The sequence below is a fragment of the Tamandua tetradactyla genome, chromosome 13 (assembly GCF_023851605.1).
Source record: "Tamandua tetradactyla isolate mTamTet1 chromosome 13, mTamTet1.pri, whole genome shotgun sequence".
Taxonomy (NCBI): Eukaryota; Metazoa; Chordata; class Mammalia; order Pilosa; family Myrmecophagidae; genus Tamandua; species Tamandua tetradactyla.
The window spans coordinates 69256081-69276854 of record NC_135339.1 but is presented as its reverse complement, the minus strand read 5'-3'; the positions used below and the strand labels follow the sequence as shown (position 1 = coordinate 69276854).

The window sequence follows — 20774 nt, the reverse complement described above, 5'->3', positions numbered from 1 at the left end:
GTTATGTTAATGCATTTTAAGGCTTTTTGGTAAATATATATTTTTGAACGTCTAAAAATACCACCTGTAAACAAGCTTAGTCAAAAGGCACATGCCATGTAGTTCACATTAAGTATGATTATTGAAATGGAGAAAAATATATGTGCATATATGAGTCCACACAATGACAGTGATATAATCTCATGCTTCTCTTCCAATTTAATTATACATGCCATCCTTTGCAAGCTGAAATGATTGTGTCAGTAATGCATAATAGCTAAACAAAAATAATGTGGACTTTTGATTCACCTATACAAATTGGGGGAGGAAATGGGCCAAATGGGGAAGAAAGGCTAACAAAATTCTGTTAACAAGTTTTGTCTCTAACTCTATGACCTTGTATGAATTTCTTTTTCCCTGTAACATGCAGGCAAAAACTGCCCCCTACCTATCTTTTGGAGCTGCTGCAAGATTTATTAAACTAGAAAAAAATCGAAAAACTGCTTAGAGGTCTGATGAGATAGGAGTTACATGAAGACAAAGCAGTACTGTTATCTCCAAGGGGGTTACAAAGTTGAATTAACTTTCACAACTTCCTTCTGAGTCAGATAGATAATCTTATCTCTGATTTTACAGATAAGAGAGTGTAAGTCCCTCTGCTAAAGCCAGTTAGTTTGACTGTATGAGAAGAGATAAAATTACTGGGTTTAGAAGTAGGCCAGTATTTGTTGCTACCTGACAGTATTTTAAAGGGAATTTTTAAAAATCCCATCATTCCCTTGGCAGGCAATGCAAATAGCCTGCGTATTATTCTCTCCAGCGTTCTTTCTCCTATTCTTCATGAACTTGATCTGAAATGCAAGACACCTTGTCTCAATGGTATCCAAGGGGAGCCAAGTATTTAGAGCGCTATTAAAAGACAGTGTCTTTATGATGAGGCATATAATGTGATTTAGTACAAACCGAAGCCAAGGTATCCATCAGAGAAGAAAAGACCTAGAAAAGGAGGAAGAAGGAGATCCAGTGTGATAGTTAAAAATAGCCAGGGCAGTAAGATTATGACTGGCAAGTATAACAGTCTCTCAATATTTTTCCACCCCCACCCCACACAAAAAAAGAGAGAACAAATCAAATAGAAATGGAGAATAAATATTTCCCCTCAGCCTAAACTAATTTGTTCACTTTTTCCAGAATTGCTTCGTCAACACTAAAAAATGAGTCAAAGTGCTAACTGGGGTGTCTGGCACACAGTAAACTGTCAATAAATGTTATCTGCTGTGGGTTGGATTTGGAGCAGAAACACAGCTGCATAAAGTCAAGAGCATATGAGGAATCAGATGTCTGGGCTCAAGTCTTGTGTCTTATACTATATTGTTGTGTGACCCTAGATAGTTGCTTTGCCTCATGTAAATAATAATACTTAGCTGAGATAAACTTTGTAAAAACAATCAAACAAATAAACAAGCGAATGAATGGGTTCCATGTAAAATTCGTAGCATAATTCCTGATTGACAAAACATTAGTTACTAAGAGTTGTGTAGGTAGAGTTGCTAGACATGTGTCACTCAGCTAGCCATGATGTATTGAACACTTAACAATAAGCCAGCTACTGAGGGAGGTGTTGGGAAACTAACAGGTGAACGAGGAAGATAGGTCTATTCACAGGTACCTTTGTGGGGAGTATTAAAAAATATAAAGCTGACACTCACAAACAGGGTCAGATAAAATAATTGAAAGCTGTATTGTATGTTGTGAATGTATTAACAAGAGTCTGATAGAGAAAATGTGAAAGGAATTTTTCCTTTAGGTAGGGGTTGGGGAAAGTCTGTAAGGAAGTGTGTTTAAAGTGCAGGACTCAAAGAAGAAGAGGTGACCGTGTGAAGTGGGTAAGCATTCCAGGGAGGTGGAACAGCATGGCAAAGGTCATGAGCTGGAAAAAAATATTGGCACTTTGGAGTGATTGCAGCACATGTGTGAGGAGGGAGGGTGTGGCCAGAAGGGACTGAAGAACGGGTGGTAGAGCCCATCCAGCTCATGTAGGCCTCCCAGGCATGGTAGGAGTTTGGATTTTACTCTGTTTGCTATGGTAAGGCATCAAAGCATTTGAAGCAATGGTGAGCAATGACCACTATTGCTACTTTGTAGGGCAAGGTGCCCAAACCTTTTTGATCTTTTGGGGCACGTGGCTCCAAAATGCTCATTGTCTCTCTCTCCATATATATATGGCTGTATATATATGTATGCATATTATGTATTACACACAATTATAGTTATAAAATATATAACTATATAGTTATAATTAATATAGTTATATATTTTAATCACTAAGTAAAAATTAGCAAGGTTAATTGCTAATATTTTAATACAGTAACCATTTGAATCAGTAAGTCAAAATTAGCAAGGTTAACTTTTAATCTTTTTGCATTAAAATTAAATATATAAAATATTCTTATTTTCTTCCTGCACAAACAGACATCATCTTGTGGTGCCATTGGGGTACTCATATCTCACTTTGAAGATGACTGTTGTATAGAAAAGAGGGAGTAGAGCAAATGAGGTGTTGGAAGTGCAATAAGGAGGCTGTTACTCTGGTCTAGGTGAGACCTGATGGCAGTTTGGACTAGGTTGGTGGCAACGGAGATGGTGAGGAATTGCAGCATTTAAGACGTATTTTCATGACACAGTGAAAAGACTCCTTTCCCCAGTGAAAGGAATTACAGATATGTGCTTATTCTTCTCGTGTCAAATTAATATCCGTTGGGTTCCTTAGTGGATTGTTGGATTGAAAATACCTCAGGTTTCTTCACGATGAGCCTATTTTTTGATGTCTTCTGGAAAGGGGAATAATTTCAGGAATTGTTAGTACTTCCCCTTCCTCTTGCTGACAAAGGTCAGTGGGGAATTTATTTAAAAAACAAAACTTGAAGCTAATGCCATCAACATCTATTTAACTTTTTTTCTGAAATGGATAGCTAAAACTGGGCATTAATAAATGCATGGCCTCTATAAATTCCCAGAAAATGGACTGCAAATGTCTCCACTTTAATGAAACTGTTAGAACAGGCATTTTTGGAAAGGGGGAGTCGTTAACTCTGGAGGGAGAAAAATATCAGCTATAACGCCTTAATTTTCTTCAGCAAGAGTTTCATTTTGAAACAAGAACCATCTAAATTTCTGCTAGGACAATACTGGACTAAGGCCCCAAATACTCAAATCTATTAATTTCTTCATTTCCATTTTGCTTTCTCCAGTCCTGTCTTTGGATAGGGCTGTATTTGGGTTCTAATGATTTGATCTGGTTTTCGTCTCTTGGAGGAATTCCCACACACTTCTTCAGACTGGAAAGGAAGCTAGCAGGGCATGAAAAGAAGGTGTCAAGCAAAAGATCCTGCAAAGCTCTGGAAACTTTTTTGAGAAGAGGAAAATGGCTGCCATAGGCTTTGACAAAGAGCATTTACAATTTTGGGGACAGGGAGGAGTGTAGCTCTCTTCTCATCCCAGTCTAGAGCCTGTCCGACAGGGTTCCCTTCTTAGGAGGATGCAGGATGAGCAGAAGTCTCCTTTAGTGACAAGATGGACGTTCCTTTGTCCTGTTAGGTACTCAAAGTCTGCCCTCCTTACATATGCACTTTTCTTGGCCTATTCATAAGAATAATAATTGAGATTAATCTTTTTATAACACCACTGAGTTGAATTGACATAAGAGTAATGTCTCTTGGACAGCATCAGAAAGAGTTCCATTAATCAAGGAAATTATTACTCAGTTACTTCAAGTTGGTCCCATCCCAACTAAGAGGCCAGATTTTTTTCAGTGAGGTCACCATGCAAGTGTGAAAATTAATAGAAATGTAATTAGAAACTGTAATTAGTACTATATTATTGTGGTATTCATTTATTCAACCAGTAAATATTCGTTGAATAATTACAATGTGCACATGAGTGTTATTAGGTGTGTGAGAACCACAAAGGAATGTGAGGATGTTTCAGTCCTTCGAATTATACGATTTGAAAATTTTGAGAAATTCTTTGTTTAACTTTCAAGCCCATTCTCCTGCTATAAATCTTCATCTGAACTTTTGAACAGTAGCAGGGGAGCTGGGCTGGGCAGATGTTATAATCATACAATTACAGAATTTTAGGAGTGAAAAGAATTTTAAAGGTCATCTAATCCAACCACTTAATTTTAAAGTTTAGGAGGCGGAGAGTTTGTGACCTGTCCGAGGTCCCACGGCAACTTCGTGGCCCAGCATTCAGCGCAGGCATTAAGTTTGCTAACGGGGATCTCCAGGCCTGTGGGGATCTGAGCTAAGCTCAAATGACACAAAATAAATATAGCACTGTGTCTCCTTCCCTGCATTTATTCTACATGCAAATATATTCTAGAGTTTCAATAAATATTTATTGAATTAATGACTGACAGATTTCTGTAGGGCACTGTACCAAAACGCTGGGGATAAAATGGCAACCAAATATAATCACTTCTAAATTGCTCACAATTCGGTCTTCCTCTCCTTAGAGTTTGTAGTCGCTCGGAGAAGCCGAAATATACGCCCACAAAACCTTCGGATTAGGAAAGTGCTTTCTAAAATATAACTAAATACAGGTAGATTGGGCTCAAACTGATGGGGGGGGGGGAAATAACCTAAAACACACACACACACACACACACACACACACACACACACACCCTCCGGGATTTCCCCCGGGCTGGGCACACCGGCTGTGCTCGGGGTAATGTCAAGATGCCAACTCACCGAGACTAAGAGAAGGAAAGAGCAGGAGCCAAGCCTTGCCGGTCTCCTAACTGGAAAAGACCAGAAAGAAAGTGGGAGGGGGCGTGGGAGGAGTGAATAACAGAGACAGAGAAAAGCAATACAGAAGGACTGGGAAACCCCCACACTGTGGCCGCTCTGGGGGCCCGGGGTTGGCCGTCCCACGGGAGGAGCGCGCGGGCTCGTGGCGGGGACTGGCGGGCGCGGGAGCAGCGAGCAGGCAGCGGCAGCGGCGGCGGCGGCGGCGGCGGCGGCGAGGCCGAGGGGAGGGGCGGCGGCGGCGGCGCATCCAGTCCCCGCAGCCCCCGGCGCGCGGCGCAGCTCGGCAGCGGGACGCGGCGCCCGGAGCCCCGGCAGCGCCCTCCCTCCCTTCCTTTCCGCGTCGTCGGCCAGCGCGCCCGCGCCCCTTCGCCCGTGACTTCGGTTCGGCTCCACCCCCGCGTGGCGGCGGCTCCGGCGTCCGAACCCGCGCTCTGCACAAGCCCGGCCCGGGCGAGCGGCCGCCACCTGCCCGGCGCCGCCTCCGTCCGCCCGCCCGCCCGCGCGCGTAGCGGCCCAACTTGGATGGAGTTGAGGTCCTGAGCGGCGGCCCCCCGCAGCTGGCCAGAGGAGAGCCCCGCGGCGCCCCCGCGGGTCCGGGACCCCTCTCCGCTTCTCTCCGCTCCCGCGATGGGAAAAGTTGGCGCTGGCGGCGGCTCCCCGGCCGGGCTCCGCGCGCTCCTCGCCGGTGCGGGGTTCTTGATCCTCTGCGCCCCGGGCGCCTGCGGCGGGGGCTCCTGTCGCCCCCCGCCGCCCCCCGGCTCGGCCCCGCGCTGGGCTCCGACCCCCGAGGGGTCCCCTCACCGGGGTCCGGAAGGCAGTGCCCCTGCCACGCCCCTGCCCTTCCTGGGGCGCCCCTTGTTTGCAGTGGCCCCCGGGGACAGAGCACTGGCCCTGGAGCGGGCCCAAGGCACCGGGACGTCCGTGGCGGGTACCGCGCGCTCCGGCCGGAGGAGACGGAGCGGGGAGATTCGGGAGATGGAGGAAAGGGGAGAGGGCGCGAGTCGGAGTCCCCGGGGAGTGCTGAAGGACCGAGGGCAGCAGGAGCTTGGGACTCAGGAGCGGGACCCGGACAAAGCCACCCGCTTCCGGATGGAGGAGCTGAAACTGACCAGCACGACGTTTGCGCTGACAGGCGACTCGGCGCACAACCAAGCCATGGTCCACTGGTCTGGCCACAACAGCAGCGTGAGTGGAATGGGACTGCGGGCCAAGGGGTGATGCGTGGAAGGGGTTAAAGTGGGCTAGTGTGTGAACTGATGGTGAATGGGGGGGGGGGGGATTGGGACTTCTGGACTTGGGAAATGCTACAAACCAAAGTCTTTCCTGCCCACCTTCCCTAGGAATTAATATTACCTACTGCCCCCTCTGCCCCCCTCTTCCAGCAACGCCGTCGTAGTTCTCTCCAAACCCCGAAGAAAGCTTTGAACTAAGCAGGGTTTGGTATGTTTCTTTGATCGCTTTGGTGTGTGGAGCCCAAGACCAAGCATACAGAGAGGGCTGGAGAATGAATGTGGAGGTGAATGGGTTAAATTTCCAGGCGTCTGACATTCCCTCAAGTGACTTTACCTTTACTGGGTAGATTACTGATGGGCTCAAGTAAGATGAAGAAAACATTTATTTGTAGCCTTCTACTTTTTAAATGAATGATTATTATTATTTTTTATGTGCTCAACTCCTAACCCCTTCTTCGTAGGGGAGAAGAACTGCAGTCAACAATATGTGCCTTTAGTGCCCTGTTTCTGAGGACAGAGTGAATTTAAGTTGCAGGGCAGGAACTCTCCAGCATCTTCTAACAGCCTCAGCAAGTGTGTTTTGAGAGCCGGGGCTGTCCAGCCTGTGAATGAGCAGTTGTTCTCAGGCATGAGCATCCCAGGAAGAGCAGCTATAGCCCAGTGACAACAGCCCCCTGTTTTCCCCCATTGCCTGACCTCCTCTAGGGAGAAGCACAAATAAAAACCTGCCTTCCCTTTGTGGAGGGAAGAAAGGGATTGCTGGATTGGAAGGAGGCTGACACGGGTGGGCGGTGGGGTGGGGGGAGGGGTCAGGGTGGTCCTGTCAGGGAGCTTTTGGATGTTTGGATTTTTTATTTGGAGGTAGTATTCCTGTTTAAATGGAACCTACAAACTTCAGTGAGCTGAAACAGTAAAGAACCAGCTTTTATAGTAAAATAGCTGGAGATGATTTAAAAAGTGTGGAAAGTTCTCTGGGCTGCTATTAAGCAAGACAGGAAGAACAGAAAAGGATGGGTAACATGAAAGAAAAAAGAAAGAATAAATAAAAGTTGGGACTTGCAGATTGTATTGTTTGTAATGTGCACAGCCTGGTACTTTTCACAGTGTTTTCAGTTGTGAGATAATTGCCAGAAACGTTCCTAGAGAAGTGCCACTTAGTGAGTTGTGCTCATTGTCAGCTTTAATGAAACTGGTGAATATTTTAAAATAATAGTCTGTTATTATTGAGTCCTTGGATACATCGGCATAAATTGTATTAAGGCAAATCGTGATGAAAGTATTTTCTGTTGATGATTCTATCCTCAGAGCATTGGCAGGGTTTTACCTACAATTCAGCCTTCATGTCAGAGCCTGTGGTTTTATGTGGTTCTCAGGAGTGGTTTAATTAAAGAATTGAAGCAGAATTTGTTTTTTTCCATTCAAGTTTTGGAGACCTTTGCCCCCATCCTCTACCTTAACTATCATATCTTCCATAAAACCATCACCAAAATTAATCATCCAATTTGAACTTGAATCTTCTTTAACTGATGGAATAACTTTCGTACTGCTTTAAGTGATTAACTCAAAGCTTCTGGCTTTAAGGGAAGATTTTAAACACATCAAACATGTAAGATCATTCATAAAGAAGCAAAGGACTTTGGGCTCAAAATATTTCTGGCTTTTAATGTAATTCAAGCTGTAAAATATCACTCACCCATTAGACCTCTACTTTAGTTCATCTCTTGAAAGATCTTGGAAAGAGTGAGAAAAGGAAAGTACATCTTTGGGAAATTTGAAACTCCATTTAAGAAATGGCATGATGCATGCCAGGTTATTTTTTTAATGGTGCTCACAAGCCCAGTGGGGCTTATTGGGGTCAAGATTTCTATGAGTACCATGCAGGATGGTCTGAAACAATGTAGAAAATAACCAAGGTGGTGAGTGTTAAAGTTTTGAGCAGCCATATGCTCATGCTAACTAGTGAGATTCTTACCCCTGAAGTCTCTTTTTTCTATGAGCACATACCCACCTCTGCCTCGGTGAAAACACAATTTCTTTTTTTCCCAGTATATGCAAACAGATTGTGGAGGAACAGACATTGTCTTTATCCTGGTCTCCCAAATCACAGCTGGCCCTACTTACTGATCCAGCCTTACAAGAGAGACAAAGCTTAAAATATTTTTTAAATGGAGGGAGGCAGAAAGAAACTTTTCTGGCAACTTTGAGAAATGAAAAGCTGCGTGGAGACCTGAGTTCTAGTTCTCTCGATGTGTTGTGTGACCCTGGCAAGTTGATTACACTCTCTGAGTGTGAGTTTCCTCACCTCTAAAGCGGTGGCAGTGTCTGTCAGATTAATCATAGAGAATTACACGGCATGGTACCTATGAGGGAGCACTGTGAACGTCAAGTTCTCTACACCTGCTGGGACTTTCATTCCAGGCCACCTCAGTGAGAAATCCACTAACCTAAACCTGAGGATAAGTTTGGGGGCTCATCTTTTCACATTTAGATGTCCTCTCTCATAAATCCACCTCCCAATCCCATCAGACAGGCCCCTAGAAACAGACACTGTTTGAATCTGTCTCACTTATAGCTACAAGCTGCTAAGAAGAGCCTCTGATTATAATACTACCTGCATTAAAGGTGCAAATGTATGGTAATTATAGGCTGCCTGTCAAACTTCTGAGGAATTCTAGATGGTTCGCTAAATTCCTTCACTTTTCCTGCCCGCCCCCTCTGCTGTTGGACTTGTGCAGTTGTGTGAAGACATGACGGTTTTGCCTCATCCGTGGGTGTGATGTGATTCCTCGGCACTGCGGCCTCGCTTGATGGAAACTGTGGCTTGAGTTGGTGGAACACCTGCGGGAGTCTTTTGGCATGAAAGGTGCTGGGTATGAATCATTTGTCATGAGCTTCGTGTCATAAGCAAGAACATATTGTTCCTACCCTACTCACTGGAGACATGCTGTGCCCTGATCTAAATTTACATAGTGATCCTTAGTGTGTTCATATATGTATATATATATATTTGTCTATAGTTGTGTGTATTTATCCCTTATTTCCAAGGAATTTCAAAGTGCTTTACTCATCAGTCCCCACAAAATGCTTGTTACATAGTTAACAAGTGTTGATATCTTTATATATATATATATATATATATTTCTATGCTCGAGTTAATTTAAATATTTCAGTCACCATTCTGTTCCCTTCTCATGGTAATAGTGTAGCAAGAATTGTTAACAGAGGCTTTTACTTGACTTATACTTTGCATTTTGATATTTTTAGTGCTGCATTTATCAAAGAGTATGACGGTCTGGTTGATTTCCAAGACCCTCTTTGCCTTTGTGGGACTTGGCACTTGTCATCCAACCTTAGTAAATGAACCCAGGCCCAGATTGGGTCAGGTTTTCCAGTAGACGCCTTGCATTCCTCATCTCACCTCCTTTTCACGGAGTGTTGTGAGGAGGTATTACTATGCCCATTACTCAGACAGATACGTTGAGGCTCCAGAAGGCTCAATGACTTACTGAGAGAAGCTCAGAGGAAGTCAGTGACAGAGCAGGGAGTGGAATACAGAGTGATCTGACTCCAAAAGCTCACCAAGTGGCTTGTCTGGTAGCCTTTCAGGTAGGAAAGAAAAACTCTGACGATTAGAAATCTGTATTTTAAATAATCCTACCTTGAGTTGATTTCAGAGGCTGGTGGGAGGCGGACATGCTTTTTGCCGGAAGCTCCATCTCCCTGAGGAAAAGAAAGGATTTTACCATGTGCCTGTCACATTGCTCCCCTCATCTCTTCATCTTCTCTCCCACTCACCTCTTCATCTTAAGTGATACATGGAATCTGCACCTGGTGATTCATTGAGCGTGAGGTAACCTGCCATCATTCAGCTTCCAGATCTGCTGTTCTTTAGTAATGGATTCCTTTGCTGAATTAATGGCAACATCTGATTTTATAGAGAGGTTGGATATGAACCCTTGACTTGGCAATACATTTTGATATATGTTTTTAACCTGACATTTTTGGAGTAAAATTACCAAAGATTTTAGCTTTGTCTAGCAACCCCCTTACTTATCAGCGTTTTGATATTAACGAATACAGATGTGGTGTGGATGTGTGATGCAGTGGGTTTAGAGGCAGAATGATTTGAGTTCGAATCTCAGCTTTCCTGATTAGTAGTGTCTGCCTTTGAGCAAGATATTAAATTCTTTGAGCCTCAGTTTTCTCATCGAAAATACGTGGACAGTACTTCTTTTTTTTCTTGAAGTTTTGACATCATTTGTGCAAAGTGCCTGGTACATAGTAAGTGCATAGTAAATTCTACTTCTTGTTTTTAATGGTCATAGCGTGTTGCAATTGTGTGGCCTCCATTTCATCCTCTGTAAAATGGCCCTCATAGACTGGAACACCACTGGAATCCCTTTAATGGTTGGTTTGACCTGTAGCTATTGAGCACCTACATTTACATGCACCAGGTATGTTAAGGTTGCAGAAATGATACAGTAACCTATACCCTTTACCTATACGTGAGAAAGCCTTATAATTCACAGGAATTATTCCTTTTCCCATGTTTCATATACGTATCTATTTACAGGAACCCCAAAGCTTGAGTGTTCTTTTCAATGTGGATACATGGATTTGCAGCAAAACAAAGCTAATTTAAGTCATTGTACTGGATCCTCAGGTTAACAAACTTGCTATCTTTGTACCAAAAAAAATCCCCTCATCTGTGATTGGATAGGAAGCATCCCTTAAATAGTTAATGGGATTTTCTAGAGTAAAGTGGCGTGAATGTTGACTCTGGGAACTATATCCACAACCTTTTCAAGAGGGACCCCAGAATCTCCATAGGCTTGTGTGCAAAAACTGAGACTGTAATGTAATTTAATTATGAGATTAATAATTGTTTACATTTTAGGAGTGTTTACCATGTGCCAGCACTGTGATGAGAGTCTTAGACAAATTGCATATGTATTTTTAATTCTACCATATTTATTGAGCTCATATTTATGCTAGGCACTGGTATAGAGATATATGTGGGTTTATGTACAAGGATGAAAAGAAACAATCCCTGCCCTCAAAGAATGTTCAGTCTTCTACTCAAATAATCCTTTCAGATAAGAGTGAAGGTCAGGTGTCCCCTGGAGAGCACAACTTGCTGTAGGCGTTCAGAGGTAGATGAGCATCTTCTTGACATGGTGATCTGAAAGATTGAGTGCAGAGCTGGTCCTTGAATACAGGGAGAATTTTAAGGCATAGATGGAGATTACTATAAGAATATTTTAAGCTGGAAGGTGGCATGAATAAGGGTTAAGAGTAGAGAAGCTAAAATTCCTAATCTATGTCAAGACAATTAAACTACTTTAAATGAGAACTATTTTTGCCTAACTGTTGAATCTTAGAAATTGTTTTTTTAAATATGTTATTGTATGTTTGATGTATTTATATATATAAATCTTGTAGTGATCTGGGTATATTCCAAGCCCAAAAGAAAATAAAAAAAAAAACGTTCAGTGACTTAAAGACATGCCTGTGCTTATTTGTGCATTAAATCTCAGTTGGAATCATCATTGTTTTACTTTTACCTTGACAGTTTCCACAAATAGTTTTCACAAATGGACTTTCTTTTGTTTAAATTCTTGGTCAGAAATATCACTGGCAAGATTGCCTGGAGGGTAAGTTAATTTGACTCTGTGCCAGCATCTATTGTCACTAAACATATAAAATATTTGTCCTGTTTTTGTGTTATGTCTCAATTACTGTCCTATATTTCTAGCTAGAAAGTGTGGAGAAGGCACATTTATATCTCCTGGAGGGGAAACTGGCCAAGCAGCAACCCTGCATTGGCCAAAGGTGATGGCTGAGAAGAGACAGGGTCAGTGTGAGGGGCAGCCAGTCTCCAAGGAAATGTAAGGGTCCTCCCTGAGATTGTGGGGTCTACTCGGTTCGGATGGGCAGAAGAGTCAAATAGTGGGCTCTGGCTGTGCTAGGTTTGCAACAAAAGAACAGTCTGTTCTAAAATGTAGATGGGAAAAAAGAAGGCTATGAGTGTCCTGTAGGAAACCCTATCTGAACTTGCCATGTGCATAAAAGATATTGTGTCTATTTCTGTTCAGCGCTCCTGAACCTTGTTATACCACCTTAGATCGATTACGCCATTTTCATTTTTCAAAACATTCTGTTTCCAAAGATTGGAACGTTACTTCTGTTACTTTGGTTTTATTCTCACCACAGTCCTAAGTGACAGGGCAAATATGATTATGTGCATTTCGCAGAGAGGAAAGCCAAAGTACATTGCTATGAAGCAAGTTGGTTACTGGAAGAAGAGGGTCAACAAGATTTTATCACGCTAGATGACTGAATCTTGGTTTTGCCCACCACTGGCTTGCCACAGGCAAGAGTTGGAACCCAGCTGCATCCTTGCCTCATGATTTGCCTGCCGCGTGTGCACCTGTGCCAATCATGGTTGCCACTGAGGAAAGATGTGGGTAGTGGGCATGGAGTTCCTCTTGGGTTCTAGGCTCAGCTGTTCAAGTTATTTATCCTGGGCTTTGGAGCAAGTTGCCTCATCATTAGTCATGCTTGTGGCATTGCTCAAGCCCTTAAAAAGTGACCTTAAAGGAGGACTTCCTGGAAGTGAGGGTCCTAGCAATAACCTATCCATTATTTATGTTCTACTTCTGAAGGACTTTGGAGATGAAATTACTTATTACTGGGGTTATTGCAGCAGGGAATGGGGGAGAAAGGGAGGCAAAACCACCATTTCCCCTCTTTAATTATCTTACACAGATGAAATCTAATTAAAAAAAAATACTAAGTGTAATTTCAGTCAAGGCAACCTAGAGTGTAAAAACATTTGAGAAGCGGTAGTTCAACTTAAGGATTCATAAGGAATGCCTGTTATGCTGAAGGATTATAATTGAGCCACTAGCTTCTACATTCTCCTTTTCTAAAGTTTGGTGATAGGATGGGGGAAGGGAGCAAAGGGAAGTTTGCTGACCACAACCTGTAGACCTATTGAATAAAACAGAACGTTATTTATGATATTTATAAGTGTCATATATCTATCTGTACATGCTATTTATAATAATATAAATAACCACCAATTTAGTGAACAGCTTCCCTAAACATTCAGTTGCAACACCATATTTTTTCACTTAATCCTTGCAACACTATTATAAACTAGGTGTCATTGACTTCATTCTAAAACTGTGGAAACGAGACTCAAAGGGGTTAGGGAACTTGCCCAAGGTCATCCAGCTAGAAGGTGGTGGAGCTGAGCACTGGATTTTGCCCTTTCCTACTGAAGAGCTCTTTCTAGTAGATCATGGGCCCCTTTATGCAGGCTTGTTTTGAGTTTGCTTAGAGGGGACTCCACAAGTCAGTGCAGACGGATGGAATGGTAGGGGAACTCTTGGTATGAACGACACTGCTCTGTATGAACGACACTGCTCTGGGACTCTTCCTTCCATGTCACCCCATCCTCAGGTCACTGACCTGTGACATTTAACTTGATAATTAGCTGCTCTGTGATGCAGCTTGATCAAAGACCTAACTTCAGTCTCGTCCTAATGAGTGGCCCTCCTGGGGTTGTAAATGTGTCATCTTGTTATCCCGGAAGGATGTGTGGGATGCGCTGTTTGGTTTCTCCCTGATGGCTAATGACCCTAGAGTGACAATGTGAACAACTTGTACACTTTTTAAAGAAAGCACTAATAAGAATCATGTTATCAGACATCCAACTCATCATGTTGTGCCCTGGAGCCAGTGAATTGATGCCTCTGGTCATCTTCCCCTAACCAGAATAGCAGGGGCTTTGGGACACCAAATTGCAGGCCATCAGTCTTTCTGCCCCAGGGCCTGTGTGGAGGCTAAAAGCAAAGGTCTTCCCCTTATCTCAGCACTTCCCACCACACATTCTGGATTAGGATCCCTTAAGTGAAAAAGGCTAGTTTTTGACACGGTTGTCATCTGGTTTAGAAACTTACCTGTAGCCCCACTTGCTGTGTCTTGCTTTTTGCCAAATCGATGGGGGGATTCTTAGTTGGATAGCCATGGGCACCTGGGGCACCGTTGCTCAAAGTATAGTCCTCAGGATACCAGCTTTTGAATCTTCTGATGGGTCCCCAGGCTAGGAATGTTTGAGTTTGACCGACTCCCTTAGAGGTTCTAGGAACTCTAACGTTTGAAAATCATTTCCCTAAGATTTGCACGTGAGTTTTGGAGCCCATGAAGCCCTTCCATTGTCTGCAGAGTTTTGTGTTAGTATGCCCTGTTGTTATCTCATGAAGCACTGAGGCTCACAACTTTCATCAGTTCCACAATGAAAACTGTGACCTCCAACCGTGAAGACCCCCTGGAAGGCTCTGTGGGAAAGCAGGGAAATGATTGCCTGGGGCAGCTCACGGTCCACCAGGCAGAGGCAGGCACTGACTTTCTACTGGATGATGATATTTCTATTATTGAATGTATTCCAGGGAAATCTCTTCCTGATCTTCCACAAACCCATGGACAAGGCATGCCTTAAGTGGCTAAATGGTATGTGACCTGTAATTAGTGCTTAGTGGTTGATTTCAATCCTACTCCATTATCTACTAGCTGTATGAGTTTGGACAATTAACTTTGTCACTTTGTACCTTAGTTTCACCATCTGTAACATGGGGATAATAATGGTACAGACCCTTTTTATAGGAATACTTGAGGTTTGAAGTGAGGAACGAACAAAGTACTTGAAGTAACGCCTAACATATAGTGAGAATCAATAAAGGCTCACTGTTCCTTTATTATTGTTATCATCATTATTATTTTGTTAATTTTAGTTCTAATACTAATAATGCCCAAGCCTGGCCTACTAAAAGAGGTGTTTGTAATATGTAGCTCGTGATATTGCTTCTGTTTCTGCACTTTTGGTCTTTTACTCCACTTCTTGTGTTTCTTGTGTTTGAAGACTATGACTCTGTCGTATGCTTTTTGGCATCCCTCTCAACATCTCTACTATTTGCATGTAATGCCTACTTGCTAAATACTTGCTGTTTTATTTGCTATTTCTTCGGGGAAATCAGCTTTTAACATGGCAGAAACAGCTGTGACTTTGTACATGTGTATAGTAGAATATTGTAGTCATTAAAAGATAGATTATATAAATATATTTCTTGAATTGGAAAATGTTCTACAGAATATCAGAAGGGGAATTTGAGATAGATTATATAATAATACAAGCATAAGCTCTGTGAGGGCAAGGATTTTTTTCTATCTTGTCTTTAGAATATCCCAATTTCCTAAAAATATACTTGTGACATAGTAGCCTCTCAAAACATTTTTGAATTATTGCATACTATAAAATTTCACTTTTGTAAAAAAATACATAATTATGAAATTCCAGTTGGAGTATGAATCAAAATGTTTGCCTACCTGTGGTTGTGACTTAGTGTTGGGATTGTAGTCAGTTTGGTTGATTTTCTTTTTGAATTGTACATATTTTTTGTTGTTGTTTCTCAATGAACATGCATTGCTTCAGTTATTTTTAAAGTTATTTGAAATATGAAAAAAAAGAGAGAGAGAGCGAGCTTGTGACCTTTGCCTCATTAGAACAGAATTCCAGACCAACTGAAATAGACAAAAAGCCCATGTAGAAGTTGCCTGCTTTTTGCTTCTAATCACTATTTTTGGGAGACAAAGTCAGTGCCCAAGATTTTTGCGAGCGAGCAACATCAGTCTGTTGCTCCTCTGGGTATGCAGCAGCAGGTGCTATCAGGACTTCTGTTTAGCATCTCTTTGTTGATTCCAAAGCAAGTGCTGGAGATAATATCAGCAACCGGACTATACCGCCCAGAAATGTTAATGACCTCTAGTCCCCAGTGAGAAAGCATATATTTGTATTTAAATCTCAGTCTCTAGGTTGATCTCGGCCTCTATATCATGTTTGTAAACAGCAATGCAAAAATAATAAATATAGGTGCACCCTTGTACATCTGTCTGTATGCATTCATGGCAACTTGAGCACTGATTTACACAATTTAAATGTCTGATCTTAAAAGTGAGTCACTAGATGGTCTTGTCCGGCTTTGGGAAGGATATTTACTGGTTGTGAGCGCTGAGTGCAAGAAGATCTCCAGATCAAGGACAGAGAGAAATGGAGAGCCAGAGTCAGAGATATAAAAGAAACAGAGATGGAGAGAGAATAAAAATCAGAGAGAGAACCTGAGAGCATGACAGAGGGAGAAATACACACAGATAGTGAGACAGAGACTGCAGGGTCAGATTGAGAAAGAGGAAGGCGGAAGATGAGAGACATTGAGAGACACAGACAGAAAGCCAGATTAAGAGACAAAAAGACAGTTTTGACAAGCATGTAGAGACACAGCCAGAGAATCACAAAAGGGCAGAGAGATGAAATAAAAGAGGAAAAGTGTCAGTGAAGTGGGGAGAATTTGTAACATTAACTCATAAGAAGTACAGAGAATGGCCAGGTCTTAGCCTGATTGTACTTTTCCTTTCTAGCTGCAGTGCTTCTTAGGATGTTTGTTTTGGGGTGTTTTGGACCCCATGATATTGCTGAGAGAGACATCCATTCCTGCCTTTGGGACAACTTTGAGAGCCCTTTTCTGTTAGCTGGGTGTGGAGTGAAGGGGTGCATGAAGTATTTATACATTTTTTAAAATCTCATGGAATTGTTTTTTTGGGGAAGTGCAGCTGATGGTGTAGATGGGTGAAAGGCAACTGTTATCCTTTCTTTTTATACTCTTCTGTGCTGTTTGGATTTTTACCATGGGCATGCATTTCTTTAATAATAAAAGTACTAAAACATATTTTAAGTGGCTGTTATGTCAGCACTGTGCTAAGTGCTGGGAATACAAAGATGAATAAGACCTGATCTTTACCCTTGAGAGTGCATATTCTCGTGGAAATAGAGAGACACATAAACATATAAATTGCAATTTACTGTGATAAGTGCATAATAGCTGTAATAGAATTTTGTGCAAAGTGCTATGGGAGCAAGAATGAATGGGGTACAACTAATTCTGCCTGATAGTGGGAGGTAAACTTTTAAAGGGAAATGACATTTAAGCCAAGTCTTTATAAAGTATTAGGAATTTTCCAGACAGAATAGGGTTGGGTAGGAGGAAAGGCCATCTTTGCCCATTTTTAACTCCCTGTATGTGGGGTCTTGGGTTCATCTTAGGTTGTTAACATATCTCAGTGTCCAGGATGCTTGGGGCCAAGACTGATAGTGTTTTGTATTTGTTTTCCCACTTCATTTATTTCTTCTCATGCTTTTTGTACTATAACTTATTTTAAAAAAATTATTCTAGTAACAGATATGACCTAAAATTTCCCCCTTTAACCACATTCTTACATAAAATTTAGTGTTGTTAGATATATGTGCTTATGTTCACCACCATCCATTACCAAAACTTTACAATCAACCCAGATAGATATTCTGTACAATTTAAGCATTAACTCCCCATTCTGTACCCCAACCCAGCCCCTGGTAACCTGCTTTCTAGATTCTGACTTAAAAAATATGCTTATTCTAATTATTTTTCATCAGTGAGATCATAGAATATTTGTCCTTTTGTGTCTGGCTCATTTCACTCAACATGCTGTCTTTACGATCCATCCATTTTGTCATATGAATCAGAACTTCATTCCTTTTTTAATGTGGGATAATATTCCATTGTGTATATATATATATATATATACACAATGTATATATACTACATTTTGTTTATCCATTCTTGGTTGGTGTACTCTTGGGTTGCCTCCATCTTTTGGCAATTGTGAATAAAGCCACTATAAACATCAGTGTGCAGACATTTGTTCGAGTCCCTGCTCTCAGTATTTTGGGTATGTACCCTAGTGGTAAGATTGCCAGGTCTTATGGTAAATCTGTACTTATTTTCTGAGGTACTGCTAAGCTTATCTTCCACGGCGGCTGTATCATTTTACATGCCCACCAGTAGTGAATGTGCCGGTTTCACCACACCCTCTCTAGCAGCTGTAATTTTCTGTTTTTTTAATTTCATAGGTGTGAAATGTTACCTTGTTTGATTTACATTTCCCTAATGGCTAATGATGTTAAGCATCTTTTCATGTACTTGAGCCATTTGCATATCCTTTTTGGAAAAAATGTCTTTTAAAGCCTTTTGCCCATTTTAAATTGAGTCGTTTCTCTGTTTACTGTTGAATTGTAGGATTTCTTTATATATTCTGGAAATTAGACCCTTATTGACCATGTGGTATGGTGGTTTGGAACTGTGTGTACCCCAGAAAATGATATTCTTAAAGTTAATCCATTCCCATGGGTATAAACCTATTGATGTTACTTCAGTTTAGACATGGTCCAAGGTGTGTTTTAATTCTCTTACCCTAGTCCTTTATAAGAGAATGCATTTCAGACAAAAGGAGAGAAGGCCACAGAAGGAAGAAACTACAGTTGCACTACATTGCCAATGGGAATGTAAAACAGTCCAATCATTGTGGAAAACAGTTTGGTGATTCTTCAGTGAGATAAAGATAGAATTACCACATAACCCAGCTGTTCCATTCCTAGGCATATATCCAAGATAATTGAAAGTAGGTACGGAGACAACTGTATGTACATGCATGGTCATAGCAGCACTATTCGTAGTAGCCAGAAGGTAGAAACAGCTCTGATGCCCATCATTGGATTAATGTATGAACAAATTGTGGTATATACATGCAATGGAATATTATTCAGCCATAAAAAGGAATGAATCACTGATAAATGCTACAGCATGAATGGGCCTTGAAAACATTATGCTAATTTAAAGAAGTCAGCCACAAAAGATCGCATATAATTCCATTTAAATGACATATCCAGAATAGGTAAATTGATAGAGACAAACAGCAGATTTGTTGTTTCCAGGGGCTGGGAGGAGGGGAGAATGGTGAGCAATTGCTAATGGGTGCAGGATTTCCTTTTGGGATGAAAACATTCTGGAGCTAGATAGATGTGGTGATTGCACAATATTGTGAATGTAATAATTGCCACTGAGTTATTCACTTTGAAATGGGTCATTTTATATTGTGTGAACTTCAACTCAATAAAAAAGATTCCTGAGTCCTGTGAGAAGAGATCTGATCTTACGTTCCAAGTCCTTCTCTCTCTCTAAACCTCCATCCAAGCCCTAAGCACCATCTGGTTAGATTTCCAGTTCCTGCTGAGTTCCTTCATGCCAAGGCTCTATTTCATTCATTTCTATATGTCAGTATATTTAAACATTGGCACAGAGGAGGTACTTAATAACCATACTTTGATAAATCAGAACCCTAAAGCAGTATATAATGATTGTATTTACTTCTCTTGATAAGGAAGATAAATTAGTCAGTATTGGTACACCATGAGAATGAGCTGCTTGGGTTCACTGTCCCGATTCATAAAGTGTCTAGTATGTGGGTGCCTCATTTAAATTGTTCTGGAAAAATGGTAAAAATTAACAGTGAGAGAAAAGAAAAGAGAGTGAGAGAGAGAGAGTGAGAAAGAGTGAGAGAGAGATCACGAGTGCGCTCACGCATAGATGCAGACCAAATAAATTAAACTGCGTTGAGGCTACATCTTTCTGATCTTAGTGGCTGGTGGGGATGCATCTTGATAAAGCTTGATGGTCCAGCTGCCAGGACAAGCTTTGGCTGGAAGGAGCCAGCATTGCCTCAGGCCTGAGGGAGAAAATAACTTCATGCACTTCATTTAAGGATCTGAATTGAGAACCAGCCCCAAAATAAAAGAAAAAGTCTCAGCAGCGCCAGAATATTTTGAGAAACGATGAGGACAATACTACATTGAGAGACAGAAAATTACATTTGTGATAATGGACAGAACTGAGATCACCATGACAATGAGAAAAGAATTATGGGTTAAACTGTATTTTCTTTCTGGCATATTTACCTGAAGGGATAACTTGAAAGTTGCTGGGTTTTCCAGATGAGTTTGAACATGACAGGATTTTAACTAAAGGTGGAAAATGACTGCCTCTTATTGAGGACTTGGGCAATACTTGATATAATTATAACCAACACTTACCGGGTGCTGACTATGTGCAAGGCACTATTATGGGTGATATAATTAACAACAATAGGAGGAAGGTACTGTCATTATTCCCATTTTAGAGATGAGGAGCTGAAGGATGGGAGGTGAAGCAACTCACCCAAGGACATGCACTGATAGCACATGGTAGAATCGGAATTTAAATCTAAGCAGTGGGGTCTGTAAGGTTCTTAGTCACTACGTTCAACTGAATTTAGGATACTTCATGATATTTCATCTTTAGATAGGCTCAAGTCGTTCATGTATTCAACCGTTATTTACTGAGTGCCTAACACATGCCAGGGAGATGCCAGGACTTAGGGGTTTACTCATAATCAGAGCCAAGACTGGTCCTGACCTCATGAACTTAGAGTGTGGTGGTCCAACCACTGATTCTCTGTAGGGTTTCAACCGGTCACGATCCAGGGTTCGTTTTGAGAATAGATTTTCTAGGACTGCAAAAGCTTACTTATTCCTTAGGAGTTAAATAATTGAAAACTTGGGGGAACCATGTCGTTTTTAAATGCATTGTTAGGCAGCAGGTAGAGTGCTGGTTGTCATGACTTAACACAATGTAAAATGCATTCACAGAAGTCTCTGATGAGGCACAACTGCTCAGAGTTCTCTGTAACATGGCGCTTGGTGAGTCAGTGTTCCTAAGTATGGATGATATTTATACACACACACGTCTCTGTGTCTGTCTCTGCACCTAGCTCAGTATGT

At 41.7% G+C, this 20774-nt stretch overlaps 1 protein-coding gene across 4 annotated transcripts in view; it reads left to right on the top strand.

Moving 5' to 3' along the window:
- Positions 1 to 5420: 5420 nt before the first annotated feature.
- Positions 5421 to 20774, top strand: part of SORCS1 (sortilin related VPS10 domain containing receptor 1) — a 536703-nt gene continuing 521349 nt past the window's right edge. For all 4 annotated transcript variants that reach the window (XM_077125968.1, XM_077125969.1, XM_077125970.1 and 1 more), the window contains exon 1: positions 5421 to 5978. In XM_077125968.1, the coding sequence (XP_076982083.1) occupies positions 5421 to 5978 (558 nt within the window). The remainder of the gene's footprint in view (positions 5979 to 20774) is intronic.